Source organism: Papaver somniferum, chromosome 6 (assembly GCF_003573695.1).
Source record: "Papaver somniferum cultivar HN1 chromosome 6, ASM357369v1, whole genome shotgun sequence".
Taxonomy (NCBI): domain Eukaryota; kingdom Viridiplantae; phylum Streptophyta; class Magnoliopsida; order Ranunculales; family Papaveraceae; genus Papaver; species Papaver somniferum.
The window spans coordinates 102300416-102315134 of record NC_039363.1 but is presented as its reverse complement, the minus strand read 5'-3'; the positions used below and the strand labels follow the sequence as shown (position 1 = coordinate 102315134).

Genomic DNA, 14719 nt, shown 5'->3' with positions numbered 1-14719 from the left:
GCAAGAATTTTTGAGATTAATTTGTATATTGTATTGCTCAGGCTTATAGGTCTAAAATCTCCCAGAGTCTGCGGAGTGGAAATTTTCGGAATGAGGGTTATGGAAGAATAATTGAAATCATTGTTGAGGATATCTGATTTAAAGAAGTCTTGGACTCGAAGAGTTATAATCCGGACCAAGGATGTTCCAATTATCTTTGAAAAACCCTGGTTGGAAACCGTCCAGGCCCGCCGCTGCCCATTGGTTCATATTGGATAAAGTTCGCCAAATTTCCTATGTAATTCCTCAACAGAGATACAAGGTTTTATTATGCTTGCTAGATCAAAATCATAATTTTCACTTTGGGAAGTGCCTATTTGTTTGAAATGGTTGATCAGGAGCGAGTTGAGTTGGTGTCTTTCAGAAATCCAAAGACCTGGAGGCTCTCTTAGGTAGTTTATTGCATTGATTCTTTTTCTATTATTTGTAGTAGCATGATAATATTCTGTATTCTGGTCATATTCTGTGAAGAATTTATCTCTAGAGAGTTGGTGATAGAAATCATTTTTTATTTTATACCATTTTCCGAGTTCAGCTTGGAGATTTTGAGTTTTTCTATGTCATTGGAAATGTTACAGGTCCTACGGATACTATCTATTTAAAAGTTTGATATTTTTATGGATGTTACCGAAAGCATCCGAATTCCATTGGGATAGGTATGATGAGAGCGATTTTAGAATTTTCCGAGTGTAATTTCCATGAAGCTTCAACTATCGTGGTGAGTGTAGGATGAGTAAACCAAGATCTTATGCACCTAAACAGTTTCTGATGTTTTTGTTTAGCCGGGTTGGAATCTAGTAAAATAGATGTATGATCAGAACCTATTCTAAGAAGGTGATTTATCTTAGTATCCCGAAAGACATGTGACCACACGAAAGATGCTAGAGTTCTATCGATTCTCTCGTAGATGCTAAAGCTGTCCGGGAAGACTTGGACAGCTTTGGGAGCCTGACACTTGGATTGTACCTTTTCAGTGAACTTGCAATCTCATTTTAGACTGCTTTATTGTGTTTATAGGTCGAAAGGTAGCTTCATAATCATATGCCAAATTCTCACCATTTTTGAATTTGTCATGGAACATAAATTGGGTGAAGGAATACTATTGCTGGACTAAAGTACTGCGCTATTTGAGGTGGCACACAACAGAGGTAATATGGGAGCAGGACTGCAAGTTGTAATCTGGCAGCGATATGCCTTCTTTGAAAATGTATGCTGTGACCGTTACTACTATGTTTGGCCAACTTCAAAGTTCATATGGACTGCCGTTTAACAATCAGAGTTCCCAGAGTAGTTCAGGGTAAACTAACCTTCAATAATTGAGGTTGAACCAACGGTTACTGCATCAATTTCTGGTGATTGTGATGACGAACAAAGAAAACAAGAAAGGGGTTCTATTTGAGAGGGATGATGAGAAGTAGGAGGAGAAGAGACATGAGGGTTAGTTGCTAGTATTCTGTTGGAAAGACGTTGTAATGAAAGTAATGAAGATAGAAAGAGAAGATCATAAGGTAATGAAGATGTCCTCGTCATCATTGCCGATCCCATTGCTTTAGTCTCTACGTACAAATGTCCCTCGTAACTAAACTAGCCAACAGGTTGAATAATACTGCAGATACAATCTAAGCAAATTTGAGATCAATCCAAATACTTGATGTTCCATCAAGACAGAAGCTCCAAATACTTAATAAATCCTAAGCAAATTTGAGGAACTATGATTTTAGGCATACCAAAAACTTTCAAGGCATACAAAATAGTTTTCCCATCCTAGGTGATCTTATAAGGGGTGTTTATTGGGTAGTTCAATTATCTATATACCCTTGAACATAAAATCAAAAAATAAACTATCCTAAACATCTCTTCTTCTTCCTCCATCTAAACCACCTCCTTTTCTCTCAATTTTTTTTTCATCACTGTAATTAATTATCGATTCGTTAAAATTCGATCATCGGTTAAATTGAACTATATAATGGATCGTACAAAGAAAAAAGCAAACATCAGGTGTTCTAAATCCTCTTCAATCCATGAATTAAAGAAGAAGAACCAATTGAAGATGAAGGTGTAAAAACTATAATTGAACCGGAAATTGAATCGGAAATTCAATCATTTGAAGCTCCAAATACTGAAATGAGGATGAGAAGGTATTCCCTACAAACCCAATCTTTTATTTGTTGTTTTTCATGGATTGAATGGGTTAAATTGCTAAAAACTTAGGGTTTTTGACGGTTACAGTAGCGGGTTCGGCTGATAATTGAGTTGAGTTTTGAGCCGAACTGTTCTTGAAATTTCACCCTGAAAGTGTCTATGAACAATTCGGCTAAACCGTAAATGTCAATTTTTATCCGAACCCCAAAATGTGTATTGAATACGTCCCAGAACAGTGTCAGGTTCGGCTAATACCTTGCAAACCTTCCCGACCGAACCTGAGAAGTGAAATTTACCCCAGGTGGTTGTCAGGTTCGGCTGACTCGATTAGATCACTTTCAAGTCGAACCTCTCTCTGTAAACACTTCGAAAATATTGATTTGCAAGCTCTAGGTTCCGCTAGCTAGTGTTGTTGAGTTATAAGCCGAACCTTCTCTTTGCACACTCAAGTTTTTCGATCTTGTTTTGGCCATAACTTTTTCGTCCGATGTCGGAATGACCTCATTCTTTTTGCGTTGTGTTTGTCTTTTCGTTCTCTTGAAGTTGAATATAAGATCTAATTGATTTTAATGAGTTTAATATGGACCTTGGTATTCTCCATCATTAGACTTCACTTTCTTAACACTTTTAGTAATTTCCACTTTTTTTGTTTGGTTCATCCTATGAAAAGGCTGCACAATAGAAAACATATGTAATAAAAAGCCTAACCCCTAAATGTGTATGAATTTAAGTGTTTCATGGAAAATCAATATCATGTTCGGCTGATGTGATTTTTTGAATATGAGCCGAACTTGGAAAAATATATAGTTCGGCTGATACGATATTTAGAGTGAGAACCGAACCTAACTCTGAGGAATAAGTTCGGCTTGTTATTAGACTTTAATATAAGCCGAACTAGGATCTTGCAAATAGGTTGAAAGTTGGAAAATGAAGGTTCGGCGTATAACGTTAACAAATTCAGCTGGTCGAACTGTTCATCAATTTAGTGGGTTCGGCTTATATTTTTAAGCCGAACATAGTCCTGGTTCGCCGAACCATGATGAAAAATACAATTTTTCGATGATTTCAAGCTACAAAAGTGAGATTAAACATAAAATAGAAGTGTACATGTGTGTTAGAAGCATTGGGTTCCTCATCTATGTATTCATCATATGGATTCGGCTCATAAAAATCATCATCTTGAATTTGAGTTTGAGTCTGTGTAAAATCATTCTCACAATCTAAGAAATCAGCCATTTCTGGATCATTGTTGTACTTGATATGTATTTTCCTATGTTTTTTAGATGAAGAATGACCCTCCTCATCCTCCATGGAATCAAGAAGAAAATTTTTCTCACCTTTTCCTTCTCTCCTTCTCAATAAAAACTTTGATTTTCTTTTGCCCCAATTTTTTTCATCTAAACAAACCTTTATAATTCTGAAAATTATCTTAATCACTAAACAAAAGTTTTAATCTCACTAATCCAGATTACTAACACTAATACGTAAAGGGTAGATTTGTCATTAAAAAAATTGGTTAAGGAAATTTCTGATTTTGTTATTTCACATCCTTTTTTGTCTTTATTCATATATCTAATAAGATTTCAGTATGCCCAAAATCATAGTTCAATTTGAGATAAGAAACCCCAACTAAGATTGAATCGTGTAAAGCCCACACACGAGAGAGCCCAGTAAAAAATCCCTAAGTATCGTCATTCAGCATAAAAACCCTTAGACAACCCCACTACTTGAGAAGGGGCGCCCTTTGGATTCATTTTGCCACTCTTATTCCTCTATAAAGTGAGAGTTTAAAGAGTCGTACCTTGAAATTAAAATACAATTGAAATCCAAACACAGCATTCTGAAGTTCAAGAACTATATTATGAGTCTACACTCTGCACAAGTCATACAGACATAACAGCCAAGATCTATATTTTGGAAGAGAACTATATTATGAGCCCACACTCGTCACAAGTCATACAGACATAACAACCAAGATCTATACTTTGGAAGAAACCAAAACTGCTGCAAAATATCTCTCTTCCACCAAAGTTAAGTACTTGTATTCTTGCCCCCTCTTTCAGGGCTTCCTCATAAGCCTCCTATTACTCTTCTTGAACTCCTGCAAACAGTTACAAGGGAAAAAAAAAGCACACATCTTAATACTAGTCATTGAACCACAATTTTAAACCACGATCTTAAACATGTTTATTGTCTACAATCAAACAACAGCATAACAAATACAGAGAGCTGTAAATCACTCCAGGAGAGAGACAAACGTTATGTTACTCAGAACACATCCCCACCCCTATAAATATGATATCAAATCCAAACATAACAGAACTTCTTCTCAAATAAGGGATGGTGATTCACTACTAAGGGATGTCCAACCCAAGCTATGTCTAAAGATACTCGTAAACCTAATAGAAAAACGCTTCACTTTGACTGGGGTTCTGCACACCCCGGTGGAGAAAATACTGCACCGCACAATTGTCACTTTAAAATAACAAATCAAACCAATTTTTGCTCATTTTTCCATTGTATGATCAGCTTTCTCTAGAACCTGACAAGCATAACTCTAATCAGAAGAAGTGACTCCAGTTACTCCATATATTAGTTACAACATATGATGTGCCTTGTATTCCACTAGTTTCATCCCTTATCTCTAATATTTGCGCTGTATCATATGATGTTATACGATCCCATAACTAGTTCCAGAGTATCACAACTGGTCATTTGCAGTTTAGGACTTCAGATAAACTACCACCTGCCAGTGGCACTGCCAAAACTGAACAAACCTGAGAGTTCAATAGCGAGTCAAATAAGCTATCAGTACTTGGTGGGGTAAGACCACAACAGGTGTTGATACCATCACCCACAATGATCTGTAAAAATAGACAGCTTTCTTTTGCCAAAAAAGGAGAAAACAACAACAAAGATTGAACAAGTAAAAGCACTCTACAACAGAAACGATACATGAGCCTTATGACCTTAGCTGTACATGAGTTACAAAAGAATGCTTACTAGTCTCTACCAAGACGCTCAGCGAAAGACATTAACCAACAACAGTCACTACTATCCTAAGAGAGCTCTTCAGCAGAAATTGATATTGCTTAACTACTCCCAACAGGTAGCTTCGCCAAACTACTTAACTACAGTACAACTCCCATCAATCAAGGCAGTCTTACTCTGTTACTCATTTAAGTTAGTTCTAGTGGCTGAAGAGATGAGAGCGAAGGAGTAAAGGCAGCAGTTCAAGCCATTCAAGGCCTTCATAGTTTGAAGTTGTAGAATAAATTAAAGGGGATGCTTATGAGTCAGCAATATTGCAGGATTCTTTTCTGACTACACAATATATCTTGTTATGCTTTACTTATTTACTTCTAATATAAGAAATGTTTTCAAAAATGGCACAAAGTGCACAATAAGAGTACATACTGAAAATACACAGAACCTAGCAATAGACTGAAAACATACACAAAGTGCACAATAAGTGGTCAGTACCACAGATGGATTCTTTTTATTTACTTACTAACTGTTGCTCGCTCTTAACTTTATGGGGTGCTGATTTTTTTTCTGCTTTCATTATTTTATATTGGTCTCTACAAAATGTATAGGGATGACACGAAGAGGATCACTTTTTCAGCCTCTCGATGCAGATTTCTGATACAAACTTCTGTTCTAGGCTTCGGACTTTCTTTGACATGTACTCCTAAACTTCAACTAACACTAGTTCCTCTTTTTTTTTCATCCTTTTTCATGGGTACACCTTCTATAATACTAGTATGAATTGACATCCAAATAACTAGACAAAAAACCAAAACAACCCCAACATATATTCAAAACTAACAAACAACAAATTACATAGTGTTACATTAATTTATACACTAACTCAATGATCTAGCATGAATTGACATACAAATAAACTACAAAAAACACAAATTAAATATTGTTATATTAATCAATCTAGCATGAACTGACATCCACAGATTCTAATAGTGTTCACAATATTAGAATGGGGGAGGGGGAGTAATCTTACAAAAAAAATAGCAGCACTAGTTCCCCATTGTCAGCATCAATCTAAGAATTCCTGCAAAAATAATAATCACCAACAATTGCTTAACAAGAAACCAAGATTAAAAAAGAAATGTCTTTTAACTAAAAGTAGAAATGAAGACTTACAATAAAGAGGCCCTCAATAGATGAAGGCAGGAGAGAATAACTGAATTCTGTTGGACCAATGACCCTTCAACATGCTCCTGGAAAATATCTTTGGAAGAAATAAGATCTCCTAACTCTGTAAACTCTTTGAACTTCTTTCCTGCAGTAATTTCTTTTGCCTCAGAGATTCTCAGTTCAAATCCAAAACCTTTCAAAAGCTGAATTAGATTATCTTGGATTTTAAAACCAATGAACTGAAGTTTTCTATCATCATTTACTAAATGTAACACTGAATCAGGAACTCTCTGGGTTTGGGGTTGGGGTTGATGCAGTTGATACAGGAGAACTTCATTATTCCTCAAAATCCCTAGAACAAGATCATCATTCTTCTGAATGATACACACAGGAATAGAATCTTGACACCCTAAGACATGATTTTTCAACCAAGAAATGACCACACTTGAGTTCTTGGTCGAAACAATGTTCAACAAATAGATTGATCCTACTACACTAACACTAACCCCATTGTTTAGAACTTCATTTTTGCGAGAATTGGGCTTATCAGAGATAGAAACCCTTGAAGCTATAGTTTTAGCGCAATTGGACATGGCTACTTGGGTTTGCAAGAACAAAAAAGATAGCAGCTACCAGAGGGAGAGTGGTAAGAGTTTTACAAGTAAAATGAGGGGTTTCTGAAAGTAACTTGATGACAGTGCTACAAGGAGATGGAGAGGTTTTATAATGTGATGAAATCAGAAGAGGAGAAACAGTAAAAATACCTGTTTTGTTGATTCTTGAATTGCCGCTTAAAATAACGGAAATCCGTCATGATCAAAGGGGATTTCCGTTAAACCACGTGGGAGTAAAGCTTGCTGACTCAGCCGAGTTTCTCACAGAACTCGCCGCTGGAGAAACTCGGCTAATTCGCCGAGTTTGTTTCGAATCGAACCGTTTTGAACATTGGAAGCGGTTTTGAGAGTTGAAGGAGAGGATCCTGATTTTCAGATTAGAGATGATGTTCATGATGCTGTGCAAATATCTTCAGTAGATTCGAAGGTTAACTACTTGAGGAATTAGAGCTGCAATTGAGGGTTTTTTATAAGCGGTGAGAATTGGAGGTTATTGTACTTGTAGTAGTGGTTTCGGTGAGGAACTGGAAATGTACCTTTGTTTGATTTTGAATGAGTTTTGAGTAAAATTGAAGTATTGAGACTTTAAGGAGATGATTGTGAGATTCGGATTGAAGTTTTTTTAGGTTTCTTTTTGGGAGAGAAAGAGAAAGAGAGATAAAATCTAAAATGGTTCGGCACAACGGCACCCCCTCATATGAACACATTTGACTCTGGGCTGAGTCAAGATGCCAACGAGTACACGTAGTTCAATCGGAAAAGTTACGTGTGTAGTATCGCAGTTCACCTTTTTTTTTTCTTCTGGTCGTTGGTTTTTTTTTTCTTTTTTTTTTTCTTTTTTAAGTTAAGAAGGTTATATACTTATATTAAGATGAAAAAACGTATAAGTTACAAAGCCTCGAAAGTGCTTAACACGGCGACACTGCATTATAAATGCAAAACAATTTTTCAATTGAATAAAATTTGACTTACACAATACCCTTTAAAAACCTGACAAGATTGTGGTACACCCATCCAAATTAGTGTTCTATGGAGTGTCTAAAAGGTGTTAAAAGATCAAATTGCTCGTACTAAAAAACCATGCACACTAAAACATATTCAAAAAAATTTCAAAATCTTTCATCAAAACTCTAACTATACATGATGAGATCAAAAAAACAAAAAACGAAGAATCAAAACGGATCGAAAGTCGGCAAGGTTTTTCTTGTCGACCTTGCCGACTAAAATATAGTCGACAAGGTATAAGGTTGAATATCGTGACGGCTTTTCATCTCTGAAATCAGCAGTTACAGGGTCGGCACGATATTCAACCTTATACCCTGCCGACTACATTTTAGTCGGCACGATATTCATCCTTATACCTTGCTGACTATAGTTTAATCGACAGGTTATGAAATTAATACATGGCCGACTAATCATGCATTTGTAGCACCTTTCTTTGTATGTCAAAAATCCTATAGTCGGCAGGTTTTTTTTGTCGACCTTGCCGACTTTTTATATTTTCAGAATTGAAAATGTTGATTCCTTCTATAATTTTGAGTATAAAATCGCCCAGCAGCTCTACAATCCCATATATATAAGTGTTTGGGTAGTACGATTTCATTTTCGTTACAAGTAGAATTCTCAAAAAAAAAAAAAAAAATCTCAAAAATCTACCCATATCCATGAGTTCAATCTAAAATAAAACCTAATTCCAAAATATCAATCAACTAATTAACTAACTAAATTAATTACCCTAATCGTATTTATTAGTGTTAATTAATCAAGGATAGATTAGTCATTTTTGTAAATATGTGGTTAAGGGGCTTTGTGTTTTACTTCAAAATGACCTTATTTTGTCTCATTTGATATACCCCAATCAAGCCAGGTTTAAAAACATCTTTCTCAAAGCACCAAAGAATAATTGATTGCTTGATATTTAAACATATTTCTTCAAAACGCTTTTTCCTTCCTCCAAATGTCCTACATTTCCTTGTCTTCCATAAATGCTATAAGATTGCATATATGAGCTTCTCCCAAACTTTCTTCCTTCTGCAATTTAGAACAACTCCTTTCCAATACTGAAACAAATCAAGAACGGTTGTAGGAAGACTCCAGTTCACATGACAGGCCTTAACAAAATAATCCCAAACTTGTTTTGCGAGATCACAACGCAGAAAAATATGATCTACTATCTCCTCTTCTCTATTGCACATACTACATATAGTATTTTGTATATTTATCCCTCTATGTTTCAGCATACACAAAGTAATTAAAGAATCATGGAAATTTTCCCAAAGCATAAAACTTACCTTGTATGGAATATCTGATTTCAATAAGAACTTGTCAAAGTTACAAGGTGTGTCTTCTTGAATCTGTAGCTCATAACCTTTCTTCACTGTATACTCCTCTTCCATCCAAGATACGATATCCTCATCATCCACCAAAACAGGTACAAGACCCAGCTCATTACAAAATAAATTTCATTCTAATTCTTCTTGAGCAGATAAATTTCTTCTTGACTTCAAACATAAAACCCCCTCATAAATCATCTATGCAACAGAACAAGCTTTGTTACTGCATGCCATGTAAGCAGCAAGATACCTATTCTTCAATGTTCCATTAGTTGTCCACTTGTCCAACCAAAACCTTATTCCCCTTCCATTCTTCACCTGAAAAATAAAATGCTCCTGTAGAAACACAATTGACTTCAATATAGTCTTCCACATTCCCCTTCCATAAGGTTTACCATCATATACTGGAATCAAAGCTTCCTCTTGATTTTTAGATTTTTGTTGAACCACTTTTCTCCAAAGCATGTTATTTTCTTTAATGTGCCTCCAAATCCACTTCCCTTTCAGATCCTTGCTTGTGTATCTTAGATTCTTCACTCCTAAACCACCCATTCTCTTAGGCATACATACTTTAAGCCAAGACACCCGACACATCTTCATGTTTGACACATCAGACCCCCACAAGAAATTTCTTATCAGTCTTTTCAATTTTATCTCAACACTAGCAGGCATATGTATCAGAGACAAAAAAATATAATGGCAACTAGCCAAACAACTCTTAATCAGCACCATCCTTCCTGCCTTTTTCAAAAATCTCCTTTTCCACATTGCAAGTCTCATTTCAATTCTTTGAATAACTTCTTCCGGTACATTTGTGTTTCTAGGAGTAGCACCCAATCGCATTCCTAAATATTTGATTGGTTGTTGCTCGGTCCTACATCCCAACTCCATTGCCAAGTTTTTAATAACATTGTCTGCTCCAACACTAACCATTGAACTCTTTTCCATATTAAGCTTTAAACCTGTAATCATTTCAAAAGTAGTTAGAATAATAAGAAGTCTTCTAACATCGTCCACATCTGCATTGATGAAAATCAATGTATCATCTGCAAATTGCAAATGAGATACCACTAATCCATCTTCCTCCACTTTAAAGCCATGAATTTGTCCTCTCATCTCAGCATCCTTCATAAGTTTAGAAATAATCTCCACCACCAACAAAAACAATAATGGAGATAAAGAATCTCCTTGTCTCAAGCCCTTTGAAGGCTTAAACTTCTCTGTAAAACTTCCATTAACTAGCACAGAAATGTGAGAAGCAGAAATACACCATCCAAGGGATCCCATTTTGCACCAAAACCATGTTTCTCCAATATACATAACAAAGTCTTCCATTTCACATTCTCAAATGCCTTCTCCATATCAATCTTACACACCAAACATGAAACCTTAGTTTTTAGCCTTTTATCAATACATTCACTTGCAATTAAAACTACATCCAAAATTTGTTTGTTTTTGGTAAAAGCTCCTTGGAAATCAGACACAAGCTTATTCATCACCCTATTCAATCTATTATCAAGAACTTTAGATGAGATCTTATAAGCACTACCTAATAAACTTAATGGTCTAAAATCCTTAGGTAAACAAGAATCAGTCTTCTTATGAATCAAAGACAAAAAAGAGCAATTAAGCCTCCAATCCCATCCTCCATAAGTAAAAAACTCCTTCATCATTTCCATAAAATCCTTCTTCAATATATTCCAAGAATTCTTATAAAACTCCATTGAAAACCCATCAGGTCCATGAGACTTACTGTTTCCAAAATGCTTAATTACATCAAACACCTCCTCTTCAGAAAATTCCCTCTCCATCCAAGTACATTCTTCACCTGTTAACTTAGGAAAATCAAGATTATTCTTAGAAAATGAGACATCATTTTGTTCAGTAGACAAAGAAGCATAGTAATTCCTCATTTCTAACTTGATCTTATCCTGCTCAAAACAATCCTCCCATCAATTTCCAGCTTCACAATTGTATTTATTTTTTTCCTTGCAGATATAGTATGCGTACTTGTCTGCTAACTGTTGCAAGTTATTCCAAGTCCGGAAATCATAATATGCATACTCGTACGCGTACTGGTTGGTTAATGAAAGTATGGGAACTTAGTATACATAACGGTATGCGTACTGGAACGAGTTTCAAGTTACGGAAATTCAACCGAGTTTGGAAGGAATGTGTACCTGTCGCATACTGGCGAACCCAAACTTAGTCCAGCCACTTAGGTATGTGTACCCGTTTGCATACTTGAGTAGGTTATGTTCTAAAATCGGTTTGTTCATGAACTAATACATTATTATAATAAGGAATGTAATCTTTTACAAATCATGGCTATAATGTTCATGAACTGACTCGAGTAAATCAAAATTGATTTTGCTTCAATTGTCTTGTATACTTCTATGAGAATATAAACAATTGAACAACTCTAGAACTAGTTTCATTTGAGTCATTTGAACTAGTTATGGTTAAGATGAATATGGTTGATATGAAAGTGTGCATATGGCTAATTTCGGATAACTATTATTGAGCCAACAAGGTGTACACGTTTAAGTACGGTTACTCATATCTAAATGAAGTCACTTTTTATTTGTGTGTAACAAGCTAAGTTCGATCTAGCGGTTGAAAGATATTAGCTTGAGTCTAATCAGGTTTTCATCTAACGGTGAATATTGAATGCTTTGTTATCAAGGTAACATTGATTGCAAACCCTGATTTAAAGACTATATAAGGTAGAACTCTAGCAACTGGAAACCTAATCCCCACACCTCCCGTGTGGTATTAGTTGCGACTAGAGTCGACTCTCCTTTAACCTTAGGTTTTTCCAAAACCCAGTAGGTTAATGACTTTAAGACTTCATTGGGATTGTGAAGCCAGGTCTAACTATTTTCTCTGTAGTTGCGTGTTCTGATCTTGTTGTTTTCTATCGTGATTGAGTACTATCTTCTCTAAGATTTGCTCGAGATTTAATCTCAGATAGGCAAGATAAAAAGTAGTCACAAACATTTTCGTCTCATCGTTTGTGATTCCACAATATCTTGTTTCGGTACCATACGATTAAGATTATTGTGACGTGATTGATATTACCAGGCTGTTATTCGGGAATATAAGTCCGGTATATCAATTGGTTCTTGTTCACCTTGATTTATCAAAATATGGAACAAAACTCATAGGTATTTCTGTGGGAGACAGATTTATCTATTCAATTGACTTTTCTGTGTGAGACAGATTGGTTTATCAAGTCTTCAACTTTGAGTCATAGCAACTCTTAGTTGTGGGTGAGATCAGCTAAGGGAATCAAGTGCGCAGAATCCGACGTGGTTCTAGAGGCGTAAGGAACACGACTGTACCTTGATCAGTATGAGATTGGTTAGGGGATCAACTACACTCCAGTCCGAAGTTAAGTTGGAGTAGTCTAGTGTCTGTAGCGGCTTAATACAGTGTGGTGTTCAAATCTGGACTAGGTCCCGGGGTTTTTCTGCATTTGCGGTTCCCTCGTTAACAAATCTTCTGGTGTCTGTGTTATTTCTTTTCCGCATTATATTTGTTTATATAATTGAAATATCACAGGTTGTGCATAAGTTCAATCAATTGTGTATCCAACCTTTGGTTGTTGATTAAATGATTGACACCTGGATATTGGTTTTTGATATCGTCCAAGTTATTTCTTATATTCAATCGGGATCGAAAATTCCTATTTTTTTGATTGCGGATTGAAATGAGAAATAGAGATATTACTCTTTGATGTACTTTTCTTAAGATTGAGTCTGACTGTCTAGTTGATACTCTTGAAAGTATATTGGAGTTTGTTCATACAAAATTGCTAATCGAAATCTTGGGTGTGGTTGCTAGACCACCGCTTTTTCAATTGGTATCAGAGCAAGCAAAAACATTTAAGACCTCATAAGTCTGTATTTGTAGCGATCTGACTCTATGGACACAAGTGTTATCTTTATAAACGTACTGCCAGTCTTCGGTGGCTTGAATTACTTATGGTGGAAAATTGCTATGCGTGCCTTTCTTCAGGCGCGTGATTTTCAATCATGGGTTTATGTTGTTAATGTCTATAATCCTCCGGATGTTACAGAAGGCAATATAACTATTCCAAAGGATATCTGTGATTATGATGTTGTCGAGATTCTTGCCGCAAACGGATTGAATGCAGTCATTCATGCTATTACCCTAGATCTTCAGAACCATGTGACTACATGCACTCGGTCTAAAGATGCGTGAGATATCTTAGAAACCGTATTTGAAGAGAATACCTGTCAGAAAGAAGATAGGCTTCAAAACCTAAATTATGATTGGGAAAACCTTTGTATGTCAGATGAAGATTTATTTGATGAGTTTAATCACAAAGTGCCTGAAATTGTAATGCATCTTTTGCGTTGGGTAAGACTATTCCTGAAAAGGACATTGTAATGAAAATTCTCAGATCATTTCCATCTAGATACGATTCTAAGAAACATGCAATCGTTGAAGGAAATAACCTTGAAACTCTTTCCAGAAATACTCTTGTTGGGAAGTTAAAGATCTTTGATCATGAGCATGTATCAAATATGGAAAGAATATTGCTTTCAAAGCACAAAAGAACACTAAATTACTTGATAAAAGTAAAAGTGTTGGCATCTTTGAAGATGATCCTTTTGAGACTGATTCATCAGATGAAGATCTTGACAAGTCAATCTCTTTGACCACAAGACAATTTAGAGATCTTCTTTTGAAGAGAAGTAAACGGGAATTCAAATCCCCTAGTGCATTTACTGCTTAGCTTCTCTGCCTTAGGCTCACTGCCTTTGTTTAACTCCACTGTCACTATCACTGCCACTTAGTTTACTGCTTAGGATAATCTTAGCTTAGGAAAGTAGGAAAGCTTCAACTCACTCACCTTGTCCCTGTGGAATGACCCTGTTCTTGCACATACATTGCTACAACTGACCCTGTGCACTTGCAGGTATCACTGTAGGCTGTCTTTGCTCTTATTTTATACATATCCCAAAGCCTACCAAGTTTTTGGCGCCACTGCCAGGGATATGTATTGATTTTAGGCTTAGAAAATGGGTTTTGGGCTTAAACAATATTGAGCCAACTTCTTCTTTGAGAACAATTTCTTCTTTTGTGAGCCAATTTTCATCCTTGAGTCTTCCATACCGTATTCTGCACTTCTTTTCCTCTAGAGTTTCTGCCGGCTTTCTCCGTGTCTTTGCATTTTTCGCTCCGCAACTCATCTAGTCTTTATTTATTACCTAAAAATACAAAATTAATTAATAAAAATATTTATTCTTGAAAACAAAGAAAATACAGAATATGGGATAAAATGTAGAATTAATGCACAAAAGATGAGTTAAATGCCAAGAAAAAATATATAGAAATATGCACTTTTTAGCACTCATCACGCTTACAGAGTTAAGTTCGACTAATAACTTGTCGGCCAAATCTAAA

At 35.8% G+C, this 14719-nt stretch overlaps 1 protein-coding gene across 3 annotated transcripts; it reads right to left on the bottom strand.

Annotated features, from left to right (window-relative positions):
• Positions 1-3929: 3929 nt before the first annotated feature.
• Positions 3930-7624, bottom strand: LOC113288642. Of its 3 annotated transcripts, XR_003330676.1 has the most exons (4): positions 7101-7624; positions 6343-6481; positions 6200-6250; positions 3930-4282 (listed from the first exon to the last, which is right to left on the bottom strand). XR_003330676.1 is itself a non-coding variant. In XM_026537733.1 (3 exons), exons 1-2 carry the CDS (start codon positions 6927-6929, stop codon positions 6241-6243), a joined length of 597 nt encoding a protein of 198 aa, XP_026393518.1. In that variant the 5' UTR covers positions 6930-7624; the 3' UTR covers positions 3930-4282; positions 6200-6240. The 3 variants fall into 3 exon arrangements, 2 of the variants coding, with proteins under 2 accessions (XP_026393518.1, XP_026393519.1); XM_026537733.1 differs by having other exon boundaries at positions 6343-7624; XM_026537734.1 differs by lacking the exon at positions 3930-4282 and adding an exon at positions 4303-4958 and having other exon boundaries at positions 6343-7624.
• Between the last annotated feature and the right edge of the window lie 7095 nt (positions 7625-14719).